The sequence below is a fragment of the Ornithorhynchus anatinus genome, chromosome 8 (assembly GCF_004115215.2).
Source record: "Ornithorhynchus anatinus isolate Pmale09 chromosome 8, mOrnAna1.pri.v4, whole genome shotgun sequence".
Classification (NCBI taxonomy): Eukaryota; Metazoa; Chordata; class Mammalia; order Monotremata; family Ornithorhynchidae; genus Ornithorhynchus; species Ornithorhynchus anatinus.
The window spans coordinates 65370959-65393583 of NC_041735.1; the positions used below are offsets into that span (position 1 = coordinate 65370959).

The window sequence follows — 22625 nt, forward strand, 5'->3', positions numbered from 1 at the left end:
TAAGCGCTCAGTAAGTACGATTGAGTGAAAGACTGAAGTATCCCATAAAGGTAATCATGACCCTAGATTACCCTCTTGACTGTAAACTTGTCGTGGGCGGGGAACATGCCTACCAATTCTGTTATATTGTGCCCTCCCAAGTGCTTAGTTCCGAGCTCTGCACAGAATAAGTGCTCAATAGATACCAGTGATTGATTGATTGATTGATTGATGGCTTTTTGTCCCTTGTGCACCCAGTGATCATGTGTAAACTCGTCTCTAGACCGAAAGCTCGTTTGGTCTAGAACATGTCTACCAACTCTGTTATATCGTATTCTCCTGAGCGCTTCTTACCTTGCTCTGCACAAATAAGCGCTCAATAAATGCCCCTGATTGAAGGATGTCTCTTGTCCCTTGTATGAATTGTGTGTAAGGTGTCCCCTAGACCGATAGCCCGTCGTGGGGACGTGTCGGCCAACTGTGTTGTATTGTACTCTCCCAAGCGCTCAGTACACTCCTCTGCACATAGTAAGCGCTCAGTAAATACCACGACGAAGATGTGACTCAAGAGCCAGGGCCCCGGGCGTTCCCCTCGAACGAAGTTGATTTTGACGGAAGGCAGAGTTCCCGGGCCTCCACGAGACAAGATCACGTTACACTTCTTCTTCGGTGTGCATCTCCGAAATGCTAAGTATGTGTTGACAGGCCTCTCCGCCCCGTGAATTACGTCCCGTCCCGTTACTCTCCTCTCCGCACCTCGTCGCCGTTGATGACCTGCGAGCGTTCAGTTTGGGGCAGATCTGTGATTCATGTTTTCTTCTCCTCTTTCAGAAGTGCCTAGTTGCCATTCCCTTTACATCAGGCAAGAAGGTTTCCTGGCTCACCCCAACCGAACAGAAGTTAAGTTTTCCATTCTTTGTTCCCTTTGCACAACGCAGACCATTTTACATCGTGGATAATGCCAGGGTGAGGTCACCCAGCAGATTATTCCATTGTGTCGGAAAAATCGCTCCTTCCTGTTCACTCTTTAAAGAGAGGGTGGGGTAAAACCGATCCTGAGGAGGTCGGGGTGGGGGGGGGGGTGGTCACTTTGAGTTCAAAAAACACCAATCATCTTATCGGGCAGGGACCAGGGTCAAGATCGAGCATCTGTCCCTGGCATATTCCCGTCTTACCGCTTTCTGAGGGACAAGGATAATAAGGATAATAATAGTAATTATTATGGTGTCTGTTAAGTGCTTGCCATGTGCCAGACACTGTATTAAACGCTGGTAAGGACGAGGACCATCGGTTTGGGAGACCGCGATTGTCGTTTTAAAACCTAACGAAACAGTTGGATTTGGATATGGAATTCCTCTTTGGAAAATGCCCTGAGCTTTTGTCTCCCCCCAAGCGCTGGATAACGGGAGACTAGAGCTTGCCATTGAGCGCTTAGTACAGTGTTCTGCACACGGTAAGTGCTCAATAAGTATGATTGCAGGAATGCTCCTGAAAATTATCTCTCTGGATGCATCCCCGCTTATCGGAGAAGCGGATTCAAATCTGCCCGGTAAAATGCAACTATTCCTTTACGGGGCTCTGCTGGAGATAAACTTGTGCCTTAGTGTGAGAGTGGTGTGCAGGTTCGTGGAAGTTACGCATTTCTAAGCTGCACTTTTCCTCTTAGATTATTATTATTATTACTACGTAATGATAATATGTATGACATTTGTCAAGTGCTTACCATGTGCAAGGCACTGTACTAAGCACTGGAACTAACACATTTCTAAGCTGCTCTTTTCCTCATAGATTATTATTATTACTACTAATAATGATAATATGTATGATATTAGCCAAGTGCTTACTTTGTGCAAGGCACTGTACTAAGCACTGGAGTGAATGCAAGCAAATGGGGTTGGACACAGTCCCTGTCCCTCATGAAGTTTCCAGGCTCAATCCCCATTTTACAGAGGAGGTAACTGAGGTACAGAGAAGTAAAGTGACTTGCCCAAAGTCACACAACAGACAGTTGGCAGGAGCCAGGTTAGATCTAATAATGTTGGTATTTGTTAAACGCTTAACTATGTGCAGAGCACTGTTCTAAGCGCTGGGGTAGACACAGGGGAATCAGGTTGTCCCACGTGGGGCTCACAGTCTTCATCCCCATTTTACAGATGAGGGAACTGAGGCACGGAGAAGTGAAGTGACTCGCCCACACTCAGCTGACAAGTGGCAGAGCCGGGATTTGAACCCATGACCTCTGACTCCAAAGCCCCGGCTCTTTCCACTGAGCCACCCTGCTTCTCCAGACCTTCTGACTCCCAGGCCTGTGGTCTGCCCATTAGGCCATGCTGCCTCTGTACTTCTTTCATTGTTCCCCTGATCACAGTTGTGATCTCATCGAGCATTTATTGGGCACCCATGAGGTGCTCTGTAAGGGGGGTTTGAAGGAAGGCACACCCCCGACCTTAAGGAGTTTATAAGATAGAACAAGATCGATGCAGTTGTATTTTTGAAATAATAACCGAAGATGCGCAATAGAGAGAGACTCCTTATCTCTCCAGTGGAAGAGTTCCAGAGCAAAATAAACAGAGAGGAGAGAAGCAAGATAGGGGAAAGCTGAGTTCGGCACTAAAAACGTCACGGCCTAGTGGAAAGAGGACAGGCCGGGGGGTCAGAGGACCTGGGTTCTAATCTCAGCTCCACCTACTTCTCTGTGACCTTGGGCAAGTCACTTTATCACTCTGGGACTCAGTTACCTCATCCATGAAATGGGCATTAAGATTATGAGCCCCAGAGAAGCAGTGTGGCTTACTGGATAGAGCACGGGCCTGTGGTTCAGAAGGACCTGAGTTCTAATCCCAGCTTCGCCATTTGTCTGCTGGGTGACCTTGGGCAGGTCACGTCACTTCTCTCTCCCTCAGTTATCTCGTCTTTAAAACAGGGATAAAGAGTGTGAGCCCTACGTGAGTCATGGACTGTGTCCAACCTGATTAGCTTGTATCTATCCCAGTGCCCGGCGCATAGTAAGCACTTAAATGTTTATTATTATTATTAATAATAATAATAATAATAATAATGATAATAATAACATGGGAGAGGGACCATATCCAATTTGATAATCTTATATCTTCCCCAGTGCTTAGTACAGCATCTGACACACAGTAAGTGCTTAACAAAACCATTAAAAAAAAAAAAACCTGTAGCGAGGCCCTTTCGAGTCCCGCTGGAATCCTTTGAAAGTGTCAGAGTCGAGCGGATCCATTTCAGAGAAGGCTTCAGCCCCTCCATAAAGCCCACCGCGACCAACTGTGGCGGGAGGGCAGAAGACGTCCCGTACACTGTCCCGCGTTGTTCCTTCGATCCCCTCCCCGGCAGCCTCCCCCAAGGACATCGGGTCGTCTTTCAGGACGCGAGCTTTTCCCACCCCACCTTGACTAGTCGTCTCTCCTTCTCCTCCTGCAGGCTGCATGTTCGAGAAAGGCCCGAGACAGTTTTACGATGACACCTGCGTCGTTCCGGAGAAGTTCGACGGTATGTTTGTCGTCGGGATGGGGGGGACGGGGGAGGGCTCCTCTCTTCAGAGGTCATAATGCCGATCCCGCTGTCAAGGTTTCATTCGTTCATTCAGTCGTGTTTATTGAGCGCTTACTGTGTGCACAGCACTGTACTATGCTCTTGGGAGAGTACGATATAACAGTAAACATTTCTGGCACATGCCCAACCCCAGCTGACCTTAGACTTCTTCCTTCAAGGTGATGCCATTGGCAGCGTGGCCTAGTGGAAAGGGCACGGGCCTGGCATCAGAGGACCTGGCTTTTAATCCCGTTCTGCCACTTGTCTGCTGAGTGACCTTGAGCGAGTCACTTCACTTCTCCGTGCTTGTTTCCTCACCTGTAAAATGGGGATTAACACTGTAAGCCCCTTGTGGGACAGAGACTCTGTCCGAGCCGATTATCTTGTACCTACCCTAGCGCTTAGTACAATGCCCGACACACAGTAAGCGCTAAACAAATACCACTGTTATTATTAGTGTGGGACACCATTCCCAGTACAGTGACAGAAGAGCAGCAATCTCAGTGTCCCGCGTGAAGAGCATCAGATAGATTTCCACTATCCCGAGGATCCCATAGAGCCCGTTGTTCGAAGTGTACTGAAAACCGATCCTGTAATTAACGAGGCCGAGCAGAAAGCGTGCTACCCTGAATCCGTTGGTGACTAATGCACCCTCTCTTCTCTCGTGGCCGTGAAAAGGTGAATTACAGAGCACGAGAACGATGCGGGTACTCATTTGGATAGAGCTTTTTTGTTCTTTTGATTTTTCTTCTGGAGAGAGGCGTCCTACTCACGTGGCATTGCTTTGTGATCGTTTAAAAGGGATGGTACAAAATGCCTTACCTTCACAGCCCTCGTTGCCTCACGATAACAATAACAGTAACGGGATTTGTTAAGCTCTTATTATGTTTCGAGCGTCGTTCTAAGTGCTGGGATAGATGCAAGGTTATCGGTTTGGACACAGTCCCTGTCCCACTTTTCCTAGGTAGAAGGGAGTAGGATTTAATCCCCCGTTTTCACAGACGAGGAATCGGAGACACGGAGCAGCTAAGTGACTCGCCCAAGGTCACCCAGCAGACGAGTGGCGGAGGTGGGATTAGAACCCGGGTCCTCTGACTCCCAGGCCTGTGCTTTTTCCACTAGGCCACTCGACTTTCACTTCACCCCACCTGAGGAGAAATGGTCCCGGGGTTAGCGAGACCCCGGGTGTCAAATTAGATGTAGTCGCTTTTGGCGAACAGTAATCGAGCAGGTCCTGTGTGACTGTAGAATGTTTGGGTAACCACGGTCCTAATGAAGTGAGAGATAGTTGAATAATAACAATAACCATAATTATAAGTATTATTAATAATTATGATCTTCGTCAAGCGGTTACTACATGCCAAGCACTGGGGTAGGTACAAGTTAATCACGCTGGACACAGCTCACACTCTTATCCCCGTTTTACAGATGAGGTAAATGAGGCATAGAGAAGGGAAGTGATGGGCCCAGGGTCACGCAGCAGGCAAGCGGCGGAGCCGGGATTAGGACCAGTGACCTTCTGACTCGTAGCCCCGTGCTCGATCCACTCAGCCGTGCTGCTCTCCACACATTCGCTACTTATAACTATGATTTAGTCGTTATAAATAGCTACATCACAGCTCCGGGATGACATTCTTACATGTCCAGTGTAGCTGACGCCGTGGATCTTACACGTGGGCTCTTCAGCCAAATACAAAATCACAGGCGATTTTCACATTCAGTGGTGTTTTCTTCGACTGTGAAGGGCCACTGATTAGACCGGGGTTTTCGGAGTGGGATGGGTGAAAGAAAAAATTCCTTCCCAAACCCAGAATAGATTTGTAGTGGGATAAGCGACTCCCTCACATCCTCTTCCCAAACAATCAGTGGTATTTAGTGAGTGCTTAATGTGTGCAGAGCACTGTGCTAAGATCTTGGGAGAGTAAAATATAGTAGACTTGTTCCCAGCCCACAGCGAGCTTTCATTAAAATGATTTCCCAGCACTTAGAACAGTGTGCTGCACATAATAAGCCCTTAAATGCCAATATTATTATTATTATTATCTCACATATTGACCACCTCTCACCTTCTGACTTCTCCACCCGTTGAAAAAAGATTTTTAGGTGGGAGCTTTGGGATTGAAAAGTCCAATTTGCCAAAATGAGGAGTGGAGGGTAGGGGCACATATGAACTTCGCCTGACACTTAGAACAGTGCTTGGCACATAGTAAGCACTTAACAAATGCCATCATCATTATTATTATTACACGTGGCCAGTAGAGTAAGATAACTGGGCAAATATAGGCTGGAGCTTCCAAAACTTGACACTTTTGAATGCATTGTACATAATTGTCAGCCATCCCTATGAAAAAGAAAAAAAAATGTAAATTTTAGAAGAAGATAACAGAAAAGTAAAACTGTCATTAAAATCAGTACAAAGAGACACTTGTATGTTTTCTAGCTGGGGCCAAACCACATAATGATTTTTTTTTTCAGCTATTGATGGTATAATTTTATATTTTGGTCTAGGTTTTAAGTGGGTTATGTTTTTCTGTAATTATTTTAAGAGCTGTGTTCTCTGTATTGACTGAGAAAATATCATGATGCCCTGGGTTTAACCATAATCCTCATTTTTAGTTCCATCGTATCAGCAGGATAGTTTTAGCCAGTTTTCTTGTTTGATTGGTTGTTTTTTATTTTGTGGGGGTTTTTTGTTTCGTTTGTGTTTTTCCCGGGAGAGAAAAGAGGATTTTAATTGATGTGTGCTGCATGTTTTCCTTCGCTCTTTCCCAACCAACAACTTTCCTCTCACCAATTCCTTTCTCTTCACGGCATGGAGTGGGGAATGAGGAATAAGTAGCCCGTGTCTTGGAGTCAAAAATGATAATAAGAGCATTTAAGAGACGCAGTATGCTGCAGTGGATAGAGCACGGGCCTGGGAGTCAGGAGGCCGTGGTTTCTAATCCCGGCTCCGCCACTTGTCTGCTGTGTGACCTTGGGCAAGTCACTTTCATTCTCTGGGCCTCGGTTCCCTCATCTGTAAAAAGGGGATTGAGACTGTGAGCCCCAAGTGGGACAGGGACTGTGTCCAACCCGATTTGCTTGTATTTCCTTATATCTACACCAGCGCTTTGCTGCCTGGCACAGAGCAAGCGCTTAATACATACCATAATTATTTAAGAGCACCTGCTGGTCGTAATGAATCGATCAGTGGTACTGAGCACTTACCATTGCAGAGCGCTGTACTAAGCGCTTGGGAGAGTACATTGTAACAGACTTAGTAGATACATTCCCTTCCCACAATTAGCTTACTATTAAGCCTTTGGGAAGTACAAAACCAAGAAGGGACATGTGCTCTGTGCCCACAAGGAACATGTGTTCTCAAGTGGGAGATATTTATTGGTATCCACTCTCATGTTTAGGAACAGGACCATCTCTCATCCTTAATGCTTCCAACTTCCCTTAACACTTCCACCTTTCCCTGGAGGTTCGCTTGCCTCCCAATTCATCCAAAATCCACCCTTTAATGTTTACAGGACTGGGAGTCGGGAGACCCGGGTTCTGATCTCAGCTCTGCCGTTTGCTTGCTCTGTGACCTTGGCCAAGTCACTTCTCTGGGCCTCGGTTTCCTCCTCTGAAAAATGGGGATTCAGTTCTTGTTCTCCCTCCTACCGTGAGCCCCATATGGAGCAGAGATTGTGTCCAAACTGATGAGTTTATAGCCACCCCAGAGCTTAGTACGGTGCTTGGAGGGAAGGGCTTAGTGGAAAGAGCAGGGGCTTGGGAGTCAGAGGATGTGAGTGCTAATCCCGCTCCACCGCTTGTCTGCTGTGCGACCTTGGGCAAGTCACTTAACTTCTCTGTGCCTCAGTTACCTCATCTGTAAATTGGGGAATAAGACTATGAGCTTCACGTGGGACAAACTGATTACCTTGTATCTACCCCAGCGCTTAGAACAGTGCTTGGCACGTCGTAAGTGCTTAACAAATACCGTGATTATTATTATTATATAGTAAGTGCTTTGCAAAAACCTCCATCATCATTATTCTTATTACCATCACCTAATTTTTCTGGGCCTCAGTCTCTTCATCATTAAAATGGGGATGAGATAGCAGTTCCCCCTCCCCTTTAGATCGTGAATCCGTTTTGGGGCCGGGGCTGGCTCGGCTCTGCTTAAATCTTATCTACCCTCGTGGTTAGTATGGTTTTTGGCATAAAGTAAGGGCTTGACAAAACCACGATTATTATTACTACTAACCTTTTTGGCCTGGAGAACTTCCTGAGGTATTGGGAGGATTGCCAAAGTTAACGATAAAAGCTTCTTCCCCAAAGAAACGGGCTGGGAAAGCCACCGGGCATTTGGTGATGTGCAAATGAGCAATTCTTATTTTGGTTCTTTGAGATCCGGGAATAATATCATGGAGTCTCTTGTACAGCTGAGGATGAATGGGAGGCTGTGAAGATATTAAATTCATTTTCCAAACGTGCTCTCTAATCACTGGCAGGGCCAGAACTAGACTCTTCAATTCAATTCCTAACATTCTTATCCTTTCCGGCGTAATACGGAGAAAAAGAATAAAGTGAGAACACAGAGGAGCAGTGCAACCCGGTGGATAGAGCCCAGGCCCAGGAGACAGAAGGACCTGGGTTCTGACCCCGACTCCGCCACTTGTCTCTGCTGTGCGACCTTGGGCAAGTCCCCAAACCGTCTGATCCTGTAAATGGGGAGTAAGACCGGAAGTCCCATGGAGGACATGGACTGTGCCCAATCTGATTAACTTGTATCTACCTCCAGCGTTTAGCACAGTGTTTGTCACTCTCCCCCCTTTAAAGCCTTGCCCAAGGTCCATCTCCTCCAAGAAGCCTTCCTAAACTAATCCCCACTTTTCCTCTTCTCCCTCTCCCTTCTGCGTCGCCCTGACTTGCCCTCTTGGCTCTTCGCACCCCATCCCAGCCCCACAACGCTTATGTGTATATCTGAGATTTTATTCATTTGAATTGTCTTTCTCCCTCCCCCTCTAGACTGTGAGCTCGTTGTGGGCAGCGATTGTCCCTGTTTATTCTGGTATTGTTCTTTCCCAAGCGCTGAGTGCAGCTCTCTGCACAAAGTAAATGCTTAATAAATACGATTGAATGAATGAATAAATGAATGAAAATAAAATAAATAAATTGTGGTATTTGTTAAGCGCTTACTATGTGCAAAGCACTGTTCTAAGCGCTGGAGGATACAAGGTGATCAGTTTGTCCCACGTGGGGCTCACAGTTTTAATCCCCATTTGACAGATGAGGTAACTGAGGCACAGAGAAGTTAAGTGACTTGCCCAAGGTCACACAGCTGACTAGCAGCGGAGCTGGGATGAGAACCCGTGATCTCTGACTCCCAAGCCCGCGCTCTTTCCACTGAGGCATGCTGCTTCTAAGGGTTTACAGATATCATACAAACAGACAAACAAACAAACAAACAAACAAACAATTAGATAGATAGATAGATAGATAGATAGATAGATAGATAGATAGATAGATAGATAGATAGATAGATAGATAGATAGATTAAAAAAAAGAAGTCTGCCCACCTTGTTAATTAACCCCTGGGATTTTCCTGTTCTCCAGGAGACATCAAACAGGAGCCCGGGATGTACCGGGACGGTCCCACCTATCAGCGACGAGGCTCGCTCCAACTCTGGCAGTTTCTGGTCGCCCTCCTCGACGACCCCTCCAATTCCCATTTCATCGCCTGGACCGGCCGAGGCATGGAGTTCAAACTGATCGAACCGGAAGAGGTGGGTGCCGGGGAAGTGGCGATAGCCAAGCCCCAGCGGGCTTCGGGCGGACGGGCTGGGGCGCCCTCCTTCCGCGTAGTTCGATGTGCCGACGGTCAGGTGGAAATCAAGGCCCAGGTTCTGGCGCTGAGGTTGGCAGAGGGTCGGGATCAACCAACAGATGGATCGTCGGTCTTCGTCGGAGCTTACTGTATGCAGAGCGCTGGAGTATGTGCCGGAGAAAGTATAACGCAACTGATTTGGTAGAGGCGATCCCTGTCCGTGAGGAGCTGACAGTCTACACGGGGAGACGGACTGTGGAGATGGGGGAAATAATCATTCGGCCCGTCAGTCGTATTTACTGAGCGCTTACCGTGTGCCTAGCACTGTTTTAAGCACTTGGGAGAGAGCAGTGTAATGAAGCTTGTAGATATTTATTGAGCGCTTACTATGTGCAGAGCACTGTACTAAGCGCTTGGAATGTACACTTCCGCAACAGATGAGACAATCCCTGCCCGATGACGGGCTCACAGTCTAAGCGCCTATAGATGCGTTCCCTGGCCTTAACGAGCTTACAGCTAAATTAGCATGATCGGTTCCAGAGAGAAGTGTGAATTATTTTTCTGTTGTTGTTGACCGTTTCCTCCAACACTAAGAAGTCTTCTAGCAAAAATGGATTATGCCTTTTAGGTTGACTGCTTAATCGGTGGTATTTATTGAGCCCAGTGTTAAGAGCCCTGTCCTAAGCTCTTAAGAGAATACAATATAACTGAGTTGATGGGCCTAGTCCCTACCCACAAGGAGCTTACGGTCTGGAGAGAGAGAGAGAGAGAGAGAATCAACAAGCCTTCAGAAAAGAGAAAAATCAAGCTCCACTTCCCACCTTTAAAATGGCCACCGCCAACCAGTAGACCCCGAAGGCTTTCTGGTCCAGTAGGATGATGGATGGCCGGTAGAGAAGCAGCGTGGCTCAGTGGAAAGAGCATGGGCTTGGGAGTCATAGGTCATGGGTTCGAATCCCAGCTCTGCCATTTGTCAGCTATGTGACTATGGGCAAGTCGCTTAACTTCTCTGTGCCTCAGGTACCTCATCTGTAAAATGGGGATTAACTGTGAGCCTCACGTGGGACCACCTGATGACCCTGTATCTACCCTAGTGCTTAGCACATAGTAGGCGCTTAACAAATACCAACATTATTATTAGAGCTGGACCTCAGCTGGGACTTAAGGAGCATCGCCTAGCGGATAGAGCATGGGCCTGGGTGTCTAAAGGACCTGAGTTCTATTCCTGACTCTGCCAGTTGTCTGTTGTGTGACTTTGAGCCAGTCATTTAACTTCCCTGGGCCTCAGTGATCTCATCTGTAAAACGGGGATGAAGGCTGTGAGTCCCGTGTGGGAAGTGGACTGTGTCCATCCTGAATTGCTTTGTCTCAACCCCGGTGCTCAGTTCAGTCCTGGCACATAGTCAGCGTGTAACAAATACCATAAAAAAGTGGTATCTGTAGCATTATCCCCTCTTACCTACACGATGAGCCTCATGTGGGACTCTCTCTAGACTGTGAGCCCTTGTGAGCAGGAAACATGTCTACCAACTCTTGTCTTATTGTACACAGTAAGCCCTCGATAAATACGATCGATTGATGGGGACAGAGGCTGCATCCAACCTGATTATCTTGTATATACCCCAGGGCTTAGTACTGTGCATATCACATAGTAAAAGAAGAACAAATACCGTAATTATTCACCATTATTATCTGTTCAGCCCTTAGTATGGGCTGAGCGCTGGGGAAGATGCAATACGATCACCCTTGCCATGCAGAAGGGAAGGCTATAGAATTCAATTCTAAGAAGAACAGGTAAGGAATCTGTTTCAGGTTTTTGTAAGCTAAATTGAAATATCTGGTTTTCCATTTCTTTTTCATATAAGACCTTGCAGTGACATTAATATTTACCGAATGCCCATTTTGTGTATTGTGCTGTACTGTGCACATGGACAGTACAGAATACTGCCGAGATGCAATATGGCCTAGTGGGTAGAGTGGGGGCCTGGGAGTGTCTAGATTTGTGAGCTCATTGCGGGCAGGGAATGTCACGATATATTGTTGTTTTGGACTTTCCCAAGTGCCGGTAGTGTGCTCTGTGCTCAGGAAGCGCTCAATAAATAGCTATTGCGTGAATGAATGACCTGGGTTCTGATCCTGGCTCCACCACTTAGCTGTGTGACTTCGGGCTAGTCCCTTCACTTCTGTGTCCTTCAGTTCCCTCATTTGTGAAATGAGGATTAGGATTGTGAGCCCCGTGTGGGACATGGACTGTGTCCAACCTGATTAGCGTATATCTGTTCCAGCGCTGAGTACAGTGCCTGGCACATAGTAGGAGCTTAACAAATACAATTAAAGAAAAAAAAAAAAAAGGACTGGAAGCATCTTGGCTGAAATGTAGTCTCAGAACAGCTGCCAGCAGAAAATCAATCCATCAGTCAGTCAATCAGGAAAGGAAGCAGAGACCAAGAGGACTGTGCAGGCAGAAACTTTAGCCCCATGTGTCTTTGGAAGTGAAGATGTAATCGGAGGTACAAGTCTCATTAGGACGGAGGAAATGATTGGAAGAAAATTAAAGATGGAACATTTCTTGAGAAGACAGCAGCTACTCAAAGGATGTAAATCAATGGAATTGCCTCAGCAAATAATAATTTCTTATGACAGCCATCGGTCTTAGAAGAATTATTTTTAGGACAGAGTTCTGTGTGTGATGAACTTTTCGTATTGCCTTTGAAAACGAGCGATGCGGTCCGACGGAGGAAGTTAGTTTTGTCTGGAGAAAGGATACCTATACTACAGTCTCACTGTCTCACTCTTTCGATCCACTGTCTCTTTAGATTGGGGATATTACAAGTCTAAGCATCTTGCTCCGCAGAAGGGAGACATTTGCAGTATTTGATCAGTTCTCAGTGTATTTGATAAGTTGAGTTTTGGCCTGATTTTCTTGGCAAAGGCAATATGGCATAGCGGGAAGAATACAGGCCTGGGAGTCAGAGGATCTGGATCCTAATCCCAGCTCCGCCACTTGTCTGCTGTGTGACCTTGGGCAAGTCACTTCACTCCCGTGTGCCTCAGTTCCCTCATTAGCAGAGTGGGGATTTAGCACCCGTTCTCCCTCCTACTTACACAGTGAGCCTCATATGGGACCAGATGATCTTGAGTCTACCCCAGTACAGTTCTTGGCACTAAGTGGTTGTATTACGCACTTAACAAAAACCACAATTATATCTGGTGTGAAGTTCAGCGTTAGAAAGTCGCTTACCGCTGGCCTTAATGGTTTTCAAATAAGCGATTGCTTGCCCCAAATAAACCTCTGTCACCTCAGAATAAGCACAGACGAGTCTCTCTTCCCAGTGGAAGTCACTCTTAGTCACTCTGTGAGTAATGAGGTAACTCTGTAGGGAAGCATAAAACCTGTTTTCAAATCACTGTGGTCTCTGCAGTGCCCTGAAGCAGGAATAGTGTCCACACTACTTACTGAGCACCTAGTGTGAGCAGAGCACGGTACTAGATGCTTGGGGAATGTACAGAAGACACTGGAGATGCAACCCTGGCTTTCAGGGAGCTAGCGCTGGGGTAGATATAAATTAATCAGGTTGGACACAGCCTCTATCCCACTTGGGGCTCACAGTTACAGGTGAGGTAACTGAAGCCCAGAGAAGCGAAGTGACTTTCCCAAGGTCACACAGCAGACACGTGGCAGAGCTGGGATTAGAACCCAAGTCCTTCTGACTCCCAGGCCCGGGCTCACTGAGGGTACTGTGTCAGCGTGACTGTGTCCAACTGGATCATTCTGTATCTTCTCCCGCACACAGCACACGGTACTTAGCACACAGTAAGTGCTTAACAACTGGCACATTGATAATTGCAGTTACCTTTCCAGAGAAGAAGGCTCAGTGGCAAAAGTAGGCTCCCCTTTCTCCAACCAAAAAATGCCACGATAGCTTCTTTCGTTAGTTCATGGGGATGCTGACGATTTTCTGAGGAAAACTTAGCTTAAGCAACAGTGTCTAGGTTCCATTGGGTATTTTGTGTTTTAACTGGTGTGTGAGACACGGAGTCAAACGAGGCTGAAGAGAGAAGGAAAACCGTTAACCAGAGTAAAAATACAAATAAATAAAAATTGGCTGTAGCGTGATGGGAGTTGGGGCCCTAAGCAGCCTAGCGGGCCTGGGATTCAGGCACCTGAATTCTAATTCCGGCCTGCCGTTGGCCCACTCTGTTACCTGGGGCAAGTCCTTCAACTTTTCTTTGCCTCCCTTTCCGCATCTGACAAATGGGGATGTAATACCTGTTTTCCCAGCTTATTCAGACTGTGAGCCTCCTGTAGGACAGGAACTATACCCGACCTTATTCTCTTGTAATAATAATGTTGGTATTTTTGTTAAGCGCTTATTATGTGCAGAGCACTGTTCTAAGCTCTGGGGGAGATACAGGGTGATCAGGTCGTCCCACGTGAGGCTCACAGTTAATCCCCATTTTACAGATGAGATAACTAAGGCCCAGAGAAGTGAAGTGACTTGCCCACAGCCACACAGCTGACAAGTGGCAGAGCCGGGATTCGAACCCATGACCTCTGACTCCGAAGCCCGGGCTCTTTCCACTGAGCCACACTGCTTCTCTTGTACCTCCTCCATTGCATAGCACAATCCTTGGCAGCCACGTAGAAAGTACTTAACCAGTTCCACGTTTTTATTATGATTAGGACACCAGATATCCCAAGGAGAAAATGGCTAGTGCAAGACAGACTGAAGAGCTCAGCCACCTATCCCCAACCAAGACCTTTTCTTGCCACTTTTCATTTATGCCAAATATCTATTAAACTGGGAGCACCTCAAAATATAAGCTGCTTCTAGGAACCAGCGTTATCTCATCTTAAGCATTACAAGCATTAGAGCGGCTCTAGACAGCTTGAAAGTCTTTGTTGGTGGTCAGAGGGGGCAAAAAGAATAGCTTTGGCGAACCAGTCCAAATAAACACAAAGCAAAAATGAAATGAGAAAGCGATTTGAAAATCAAGGTGTCACTTCAGCCAAACTGAGTCAATCCAGATATTTTTCCTGGGCTTTGGTGAGGAGAATTTCCCTGCCATAACTCGACGACTGTTTTGCAGTTGGCTACCTGCTGCCTTGGATCCCCCCACTCAAATCAAGACCAGGAAAATGACAATCCTGATTAATTAGAACGATTATGGGATTTGTTGAGTGCTTTACTATGTGCCGAGCACTGTGGCAAATGTAATACAGTCAGTTCGGCCACACACAAGCCTCACAGTTTAAACAGGGGAGGGGAAAAGGTTTTTCATCCCCCTTTTCCAGACAAAGAAATTTAGGAACAAAGAATTTAAGCAACCTGCCAAAGTCACACAGAGAGATCTCTGAGCGTCTTGGGAAACAGCATAACGTAGTGGAAAGAGTTCAGGTCTGGGAATCAAAGGACCTGGGTTCTAATTCTGACTCCACCACTTGTCTGCTGTGTGTCCTTGGGCAAGTCACGACACTTCTCTTTATCTCAGTCCCCTCATCTGTAAAATGGGGATTGAGACAGTGCCCCATGTGGGACGTGGACTGTGTCCACCCTGATTAGCTTGTATGGCTTGTATCTCCTCCGGTGTTTAGAACAGCGTCTGGCACGTGTGTCTTCACAAATACCATTAAAAAGAAAACAAGTGGTGGAGAGTTTAGGAGCGGTGCGAGTCTGTGGGGAGGGGACATCAGCACTGCAGACCTGACAGGACTTGTTTTGTACCGTGGTGGCTTTTGGACTGACCAGGGCAGGGTGATGCAGCCTAGAGAAGCAGTTTCGCTTAGTGGATAGAGCACGGGCCCAGGAGCAGAAATTCATGGATTTTCATCCCAGCTCTGCTACTTGTCTGCTGTATGACCTTGGGCAAGTCACTTAACTTCTCTGGGCCAGTTACCTCGTCTTTAAAACAGGGATTCAGACCGTGAACCCCACATGGGACAGGGACTGTGTCCAGCTCTATTTGCTTGTATCCACCCTAGCTCTTAGTAGAGTGCCTGGCACAGAGTAAGTGCTTAACAATTCATTCAATAGTATTTACTGAGCGCTTACTATGTGCAGAGCACTGTACTAAGCGCTTGGAATGGACAATTCGGCAACAGATAGACACAATCCCTGCCCAATGACGGGCTCACAGTCTAATCGATTGCCATCGTCAATATTATTATTGGACTTTTGAGACCGGCTATTTTTTCACATGTCCTCAGGGCCAGGCCACATGATGTCTATTTTCTGTGGGCTAGGGAGTCAGCAGGCCTGAGTTCTAATCCTGGCTCTGCCAGTTGCCTGCTGGCTGGTCGTGGGTAAGTCACTTCACTTATTAAAATACAGTACAGTGCTCTGCACACAGTAAGAGCTCTAAATGGGACAGGGATCATTTCCCATCTTATTATTTCCTATCTATCTCAGAGTTGGCAAGGATTAAGCCCATGACAAATATCATTATTATTGTTGTTGTTTGCCGTCATTATTGTTTACCATTATTATCAGTGACAGGAACAGATTCATTTGTAATTACCGAAATTACCTGATCCTAAACATTGCCTTCTTTCTGGGCAGAAAAGCTCTATACGGCATGAAAGTCCTTGGAGATCAGGGGAGGTAAACAGAATAACTTTGGCGATCCAGTCCAACTAAACACAAAATGTAAATGAAATAAGAGAAATAGTTTGAAAATCACTTTTTTCCCCCATTTTTCTTTTCACGGAATTTTAGTGTTCCAGAGGGTTTTTTTTTCTAAAGTCCTCTTGTTTTCCTAAAAGCTCCAAAACTTTTCAGTAAGCAGCAAAACGGACCTTACCACGTTACAGTTTCTCCTCATGTGGAATCAGATTATGACCTTTTTCATAACCTTCTTATTTTTAGCCCTCAATTACCATCCATTTAATGAATAGCTAATTCCTGGATTTAGGGTGGACTCCCTGTGTGGTTCTTATCCTGCTGCAGGCTGCATCAATGGTTTGCCGTTGAGTTCATTAATTTGTAAATTGTTTTCCCCTATTGTACGTACTGTGCCTCTTTGCTCCCTGATCTGCAGAGCCGGGAGCCGAATGGGATGTTCCTTGTCTTACTTTCATAATGGGCTCAGTATTGCCCGCTTGAAAACACAACCACTCCGCTTCCTGCACCCAACTCGAGATTTTGTGTTGACTTGAACCTTGAACTACAGGGTGGAAGAATGAAAGGGGAGAAACGCAGGCGATACCTCGGCAAAGCCGAGTGAAGAAAGAGTTTTCCTCACTCTGGCAATTCCCCGGACTATTCATTCACTTTGTAAATACATCCCCTTATTTCCATTTAATTCTGTACCCAAAACAGAACGACAAAGAGGTCTATTGTAACGTTTCAGGGTGACGATTGCATGCCTGGTTTAAAAAGCATACTGGGACACAGGAAATTCAGGTCACGGCGACCTTTATCTCTTTACTTATGTCTTCAACCTGCAACGGTTGTGTACTTTAGAAGAAAAAGAATGCTTGTTAGCTCCGTTTAACAATCCAGTGTTTCTGATTTTTTTTTTTTTTCATCCAGGTGGCACGTCGCTGGGGTATTCAGAAAAACAGGCCAGCTATGAACTACGATAAACTCAGCCGTTCGCTCCGCTATTATTATGAGAAGGGAATCATGCAGAAGGTGAGAAGGCCTTGACTGCGGCATTAAAATGCAATGCGTGGTCGCGGGTTAATCTGTCTACGTCGTGCCACAAAACCCAACGATGTGCTCCTCGCTGAAGCGAGGCAAACTTAGCCTAGAGAAGCAGCGTGGCTCAGTGGAAAGAGCTCGGGCTTTGGAGTCTGAGGTCATGAGTTCGAATCTCAGCTCTGCCACTTGTCAGCTCTGTGACTGTGGGCAAGTCACTTCACTTCTCTGTGCCTCAGTTACCTCATCTGGAAAATGGGGATTGAGACTGTGAGCCCCACGTGGGACAACCTGATTCCCCTGTGTCTACCCCAGCGCTTAGAACAGCGCTCTGCACATAGTAAGCACTTAACAAATACCAACATTATTATTATTATTCGGGGGGAGGTACAACAGCCTTGCCTGCAAATGGGGATGAATACGGGAACCGAGAGACGATCCTTGAAAATTTGGATCGAAGGGTGAATCCCTACATTTCCTCTACAGAATCTTTATTGTTTGCCACTTGGATTCAACTCCAGGGAAAAATTCCCGTGTTTGGACAAATTGTAGGTATTTTTCCCTCTAGACTACAAGCTCATGGTGGGCAGGGAATGTGTCTTTTATAATGACGTGTTGTACGCTCCCAAGTGCTTAGTACAGTACCCTGTAAACACTAAGTGCTCAGTAAATCCGGCTAACCGATTGACAGTGAAGGAGCAGCGAGGCCTAATGGAAAGAGCACGGGCCTAGGAGTCAGGACCTGAATTCCAATCCCACCTTTGCCATTTACTTGCCTTGTGATCATAGGAAAGTCACTTAACTTCTCTGGGCTTTAGTTTCTTCATGGGTAAAACGGGGATTCAGTATCTGTACCCTTTCCTACTCTGACTGTGAGCCCTGTGGGGCGATGACTCTCTTGTATCTACCCCAGCGCCTAGTACAGGGCTTGACACGTAGTAAGCGTTTTACAAATACCACAGTTATTATAATGTTTTCAAATAGTCTGCAGAGCAAACTCCTTCTGTTACTTGGATTCCGCTTTGCTATTTTTGTCAGCTAAAGTCAGTCAGTCGTATATATTGAGCGCTTACTGTGTGCAGGGCACTGTACTAAGCGCCGGGGAGAGTACAGTACAACAATAAACAAACGCATTCCCTGCCACAACGAGTTTACAGTCTATAGGGGGACAATTTCCATCTTATATCCAACTTCTTTGCAACCTTCTCAAATAAGCCTTTGACTTTGATGGGGGGATAAGGAAAGCCAGGAATGGGTTCACAGTTGGGAATCATTAAGAACCCTCTTCACAGTAAGACTAATGGTGTTTTTAAGGGCTTACTATGTGCCAAGCACTGCACTAAGCACTAGGATAGATAGAAGATCATCGGATTAGACACACAGTATCTGTGCCGTATGGGACCCACAGTGTAAGAGACATTGTGAACAGGTATTTTATGCCCATTTTCTAAATGAGGAAACGGAGGCACAGAGAAGTGAAGTGACTTGCCCAAGGTCACTCAGCAGACATGTGGCCGAGCCAGAACTAGAATTTGGGTCTCTTGACTCCCGGTCCTGTCCTCTTTCCACCAGACACACTACCTCCCCAAGGCTGTCAGAGAGAGGGCCCAGAGAATCGCCTCCCAAGCAGCAGCATAGCCTAGTGGCAAGAGCACGGGCTTGGGAGTCAGAGGTCGTGGGTTCTAATTCCGGCTCCGCCACTTGTCTGCTGTATGCCCTTGGGCAAGCCACTTAACTCCTCCGTGCCTCCGTTACCTCATCTGGAAAAATGGGCATTAAGACTGTGAGCCCCACATGGGACAACCTGATTACCTCGTATCTACCCCGGCACTTAGAACAGTGTTCAGCACATAGTGAGTACTTAAGAAATACCCTAATTAATTGCTTGATCGATTCGTGCAGTGCAGAATGAGCGAGAACAACATAGAAACGAGAAACATTTCCTACCCACGTTAAATGTATTCTCTTAACCGAGGTGACAAAGAAATGCTTGCAAATCAAACAGTAATCAAGGATAGAGGGTCAGATCTGAGGAATGACCTACCAGAATTCCTTCTCCTAAAGAATCGTGACATCGCACTTTGACGGAGCTCAATAAATATTTTTTTTTCATCTGTCTCCCCCTGTAGACTTTCAGCTCCTTGAGGGCAGGGATCATATCTCCCAGCTCCATTATATTGTCCACAGCTCTGCAGAAAAAAAGTTCTCAATAGATAATAGATAACTTGATAATAATCATTAGATAACTTGACTGATTTCTACTACTACTATTCGTTCTTTAATTCACTCATATTTATTGAGTGCTTATTGTATGCAGAGCACCATACTAACCTCTTGGGAGAGTACACTGGAACAAAAAACAGACACATTCCCTGCCCACAATGAGCTTACAGTCTAGAGAGGGAGACAGTTATTAATAGAAATAAATAAATTAGAGATATGTACGTAAGTGGTGTGGGGCTGGGAAGGAGGACGAATAAAGGGAGCAGCAAGTCAGGGCGACGTAGAAGAGAGTGGGAGAAGAAAGAGGAAGGAATGGCTCAGTCAGAGAAGGCCTCTCGAAGGAGATGTGCCTTCAATAAGGCTTTGAAGGCGGGGAGAGTCATTGTCTGTGGGATTTGAGGAGGGAGGGTGTTTCGGGCCAGAGGCAGGATGTGGGCGAGGGGTCGGCGGTGAGATAGACGAAATTAACGTACAGTGAGGTACTACTATTACTAATAGCACCACTAGCCTCCCAGAATTAGGCCAGAATGGATCGAAGAGCCACGTGTCCTCCACCACCCAAATAAAGTGGGTCCACTGTTGGCTCTGGCCTGCCTCTATACGGTAAAAGCTTGTCCTCTGCATTTTTGCTCCAACTTCTCCGTCGTGTCTGGGTTTTGGCAGTGCCTCCTTCATTGTCTGCCTCAGAGATGTGGCGAACAAGTGACTTTATTGTAAAGCGCCCTTCCTTGCCAAGAAACGATCTCTCCTCTACCCCGCCACTTTTTCACCTTCAAGGGCTGCCCTCCCTCCCCCAAACCGAAATCCTTTCTCCTTCCTGCTCGCTCGCAGGATACGTTTTCTTCTCCCTCCCGTCTCACACGCGTGGGGACTCCATTTCCGCTCAGCCGCTCCTCACAGCTGGAAGTGCTTCCTCTTCCCCCTAGACTGAAAACTCGTCGTAGGCAGGAAATACGTCTGTTATAGTGTGTCGTCCTCTCCCAAACGCCCAGTACGGTGCTGATTGCCGACATTTTCCGTGTTCTCCCCGGGCCAGAGCGAGAGATTGGTTTCCGTTGAGCTCAGAGGCCTTCCCTGACTAAACCCCCCTTTCCTCTTTTCCCACTCCCTTCTGCGTCGCCCTGACTTGCTCCCTTTTTTCTTCCCGCCCCCCTCGCAGCCTCCCAGCTTTTATGTCTGTCATTTATTTTTATATATCAACGTCTCTCTCGCCGCTGTAGACCGTGAGCTCGTCGTGGGCAGGGAGTCTGTCCGTCGATTGTTCGGTGGTAATCTCCCAAATGCTTAGCGCAGAGCTCCTCACACAGTAAGTGCTCGGTAACCACAACTGAATGAACGAATAAACGAATGAATGAGCTCAGTCTTCCCTTGTCCCCAGGTGGCGGGAGAGAGATACGTCTACAAATTCGTGTGCGACCCCGAAGCCCTTTTCTCCATGGCCTTCCCAGACAACCAGCGCCCGTTGCTGAAGACGGACATGGAGCGCCACATCAACGAAGAGGACACCGTGCCCCTGTCCCACTTTGACGAGAGCATGGCGTACGTTCAGGAAGGAGGCTGCTGCAACCCGTACAACGAAGGCTACGTGTACTAACGTGCGCGCTAACGCGTACACGCCAACGGCAGTGACAGTGAGGGGGCGGGGAGGGGAGAGGAGGAGCCCTCTCCCCGGGCTCTTCCTCTTCCACAAGATACGGAGAAAAGCTGAATTCACTTCATTTGTTTTCTTTTTGTTTGTGGTTTTTTTTTTTAAAGTACACAAAAGGGGGCTCTTCCTGTTACATTATTCCTATGGTCTGCCATGGACAGCGCACTTTATTTGAAGGGGGAGGGAAGGAATCTAAACATTTGTCTATGTAATAGGAAGGAAAGGGGCGGGTGGGAGGGGATTTCCTTTTTTCTTAAGCTTGGGAAGGGAACAAACAGGTTTTAAGTACAATGAAGCTATATCATGTCTGTTTTGTTTCATATCAGCATAAGATATTGTACATTTTCTCTGGGTATCCATGGTACAGTTAATTCTCATTGTGTAAATAACCATTTGGATCATAGTTAAAGAGAAATTCCTCCTTTTTGGCCATGATTCTGAAGAAACGCCCACAGTCAGAATTTCCTTGTGAGGAGTGACGTATTTTGCACCTTTCTTTGGGAGGAAAATAAAGGGTCTTTAAGGATTGTTTTTATGGTTCCGTGTGGGTTTAGTTGGTTTTTTTTGTTGTTGTTCTGTTCTGGGGGGGAGGCGGGGGGAGGGGGTGATTGGCATGCTTTTTTTCCCCCCCCCTAAACATGGCTCACGGTGGATTCTCACAGAACAAGACATTCCGTTCTCTCAGAGTAACCGCCCAAACCGACCGAGGAGCAGACTCCCAACTCTAGCTCCAACCCACCTCCGAGGTTGTACCGTGACACGTCACGATTGTCGTTCAACTCGAGCCCCTCTAGTCTTTGACCTGCTCCAGAGTCCGTTCCGTTGAAATACCGACACGCGGCGGGCCTTCGGGATCCTCCTGCCGGCGTCAGAGATGGGATCGCGATAGGGACAAAACCGATACTTTTCCTTCCGTTTTCTCGGGTACCGACATCCGTTATTTCCTCAGTGGGAATTAACTGTACTAAGTCACCTCTCTAATTACGCTGTTCTAGCTACAGCAAGCACTCCTTGAGAAAATTATCCAATACACTAAATAGGTACTTTAGTAATTTTTAGACGCGGTACCCATCGATATGCATTTAAACCTTTTACTGCTGTGTTATGTTGATAACATATATAAATACTAGATAATGCTAATGCTTCTGCTGCTGTCTTTTCTGTAATATTCTCTTTGATGCTGAATTTACTATGACCATTTATAAGCAATGCTGTAACTACAGGTAGCATTTCAGGACAAAATAGATGACTTGAACCATTTATTGCTTAGAAAATAGCTTTCGCCCGAGCTGTGCTATAAGCAGCTTTTATGCGCATCAACGAATGAATAGTAAAGCTTGAGCTTGCTAAGGGAACTCTACGGAAACTTTTGTAACTTTCAGTGGGGCGGAGACTTCCGTACGAACTGTCAGAGAATACGATGAAGTCGCCGTATGATGTCATAGTGCCGGCACTGATAACACTCCATCCACTTGTTTTGGACACTCAATGTAAATGTGATTGGATATGTTTGGGAGACAATTTAAAGTTTTCCTTTTTTTTTCAATCTTTTTTTTTTATTATTTTTTCTTTCTCTTCAGAGGGGCAATCATGCAAGCGGGATGTGGTTTCTTTCCATTAGATTTTGTTTTGTTTTTAAGTGAGAAAAATGTTGTGTTTGACTATTTATAATCACCTTTCTGAAAGTTATGCTTACTGAGTTAAAGGAAGGCAAGCGTGAGCTGAGCGATTCGGTTAGATGCTAACACGCGGTACTTTGGCGTGGATGGATTCAGATTCG

General features: G+C 46.4%; 1 protein-coding gene across 5 annotated transcripts in view; it reads left to right on the top strand.

The window, feature by feature from the left end:
• ETV1 (ETS variant transcription factor 1) overlaps nucleotides 1–21076 on the top strand; it is a 124140-nt gene extending 103064 nt beyond the window's left edge. For 4 of the 5 annotated variants that reach the window (XM_029070568.2, XM_029070563.2, XM_029070564.2 and 1 more), the window contains 5 exons: nucleotides 811–879; nucleotides 3424–3492; nucleotides 9124–9293; nucleotides 16867–16968; nucleotides 20576–21076. In XM_029070568.2, coding sequence (XP_028926401.1) covers nucleotides 811–879; nucleotides 3424–3492; nucleotides 9124–9293; nucleotides 16867–16968; nucleotides 20576–20791 — 626 coding nt within the window. In that variant the 3' untranslated portion in view covers nucleotides 20792–21076. The remainder of the gene's footprint in view (nucleotides 1–810; nucleotides 880–3423; nucleotides 3493–9123; nucleotides 9294–16866; nucleotides 16969–20575) is intronic. The other variant, XM_029070567.2, reaches the window with a different exon arrangement.
• The last annotated feature ends 1549 nt before the right edge of the window (nucleotides 21077–22625 follow it).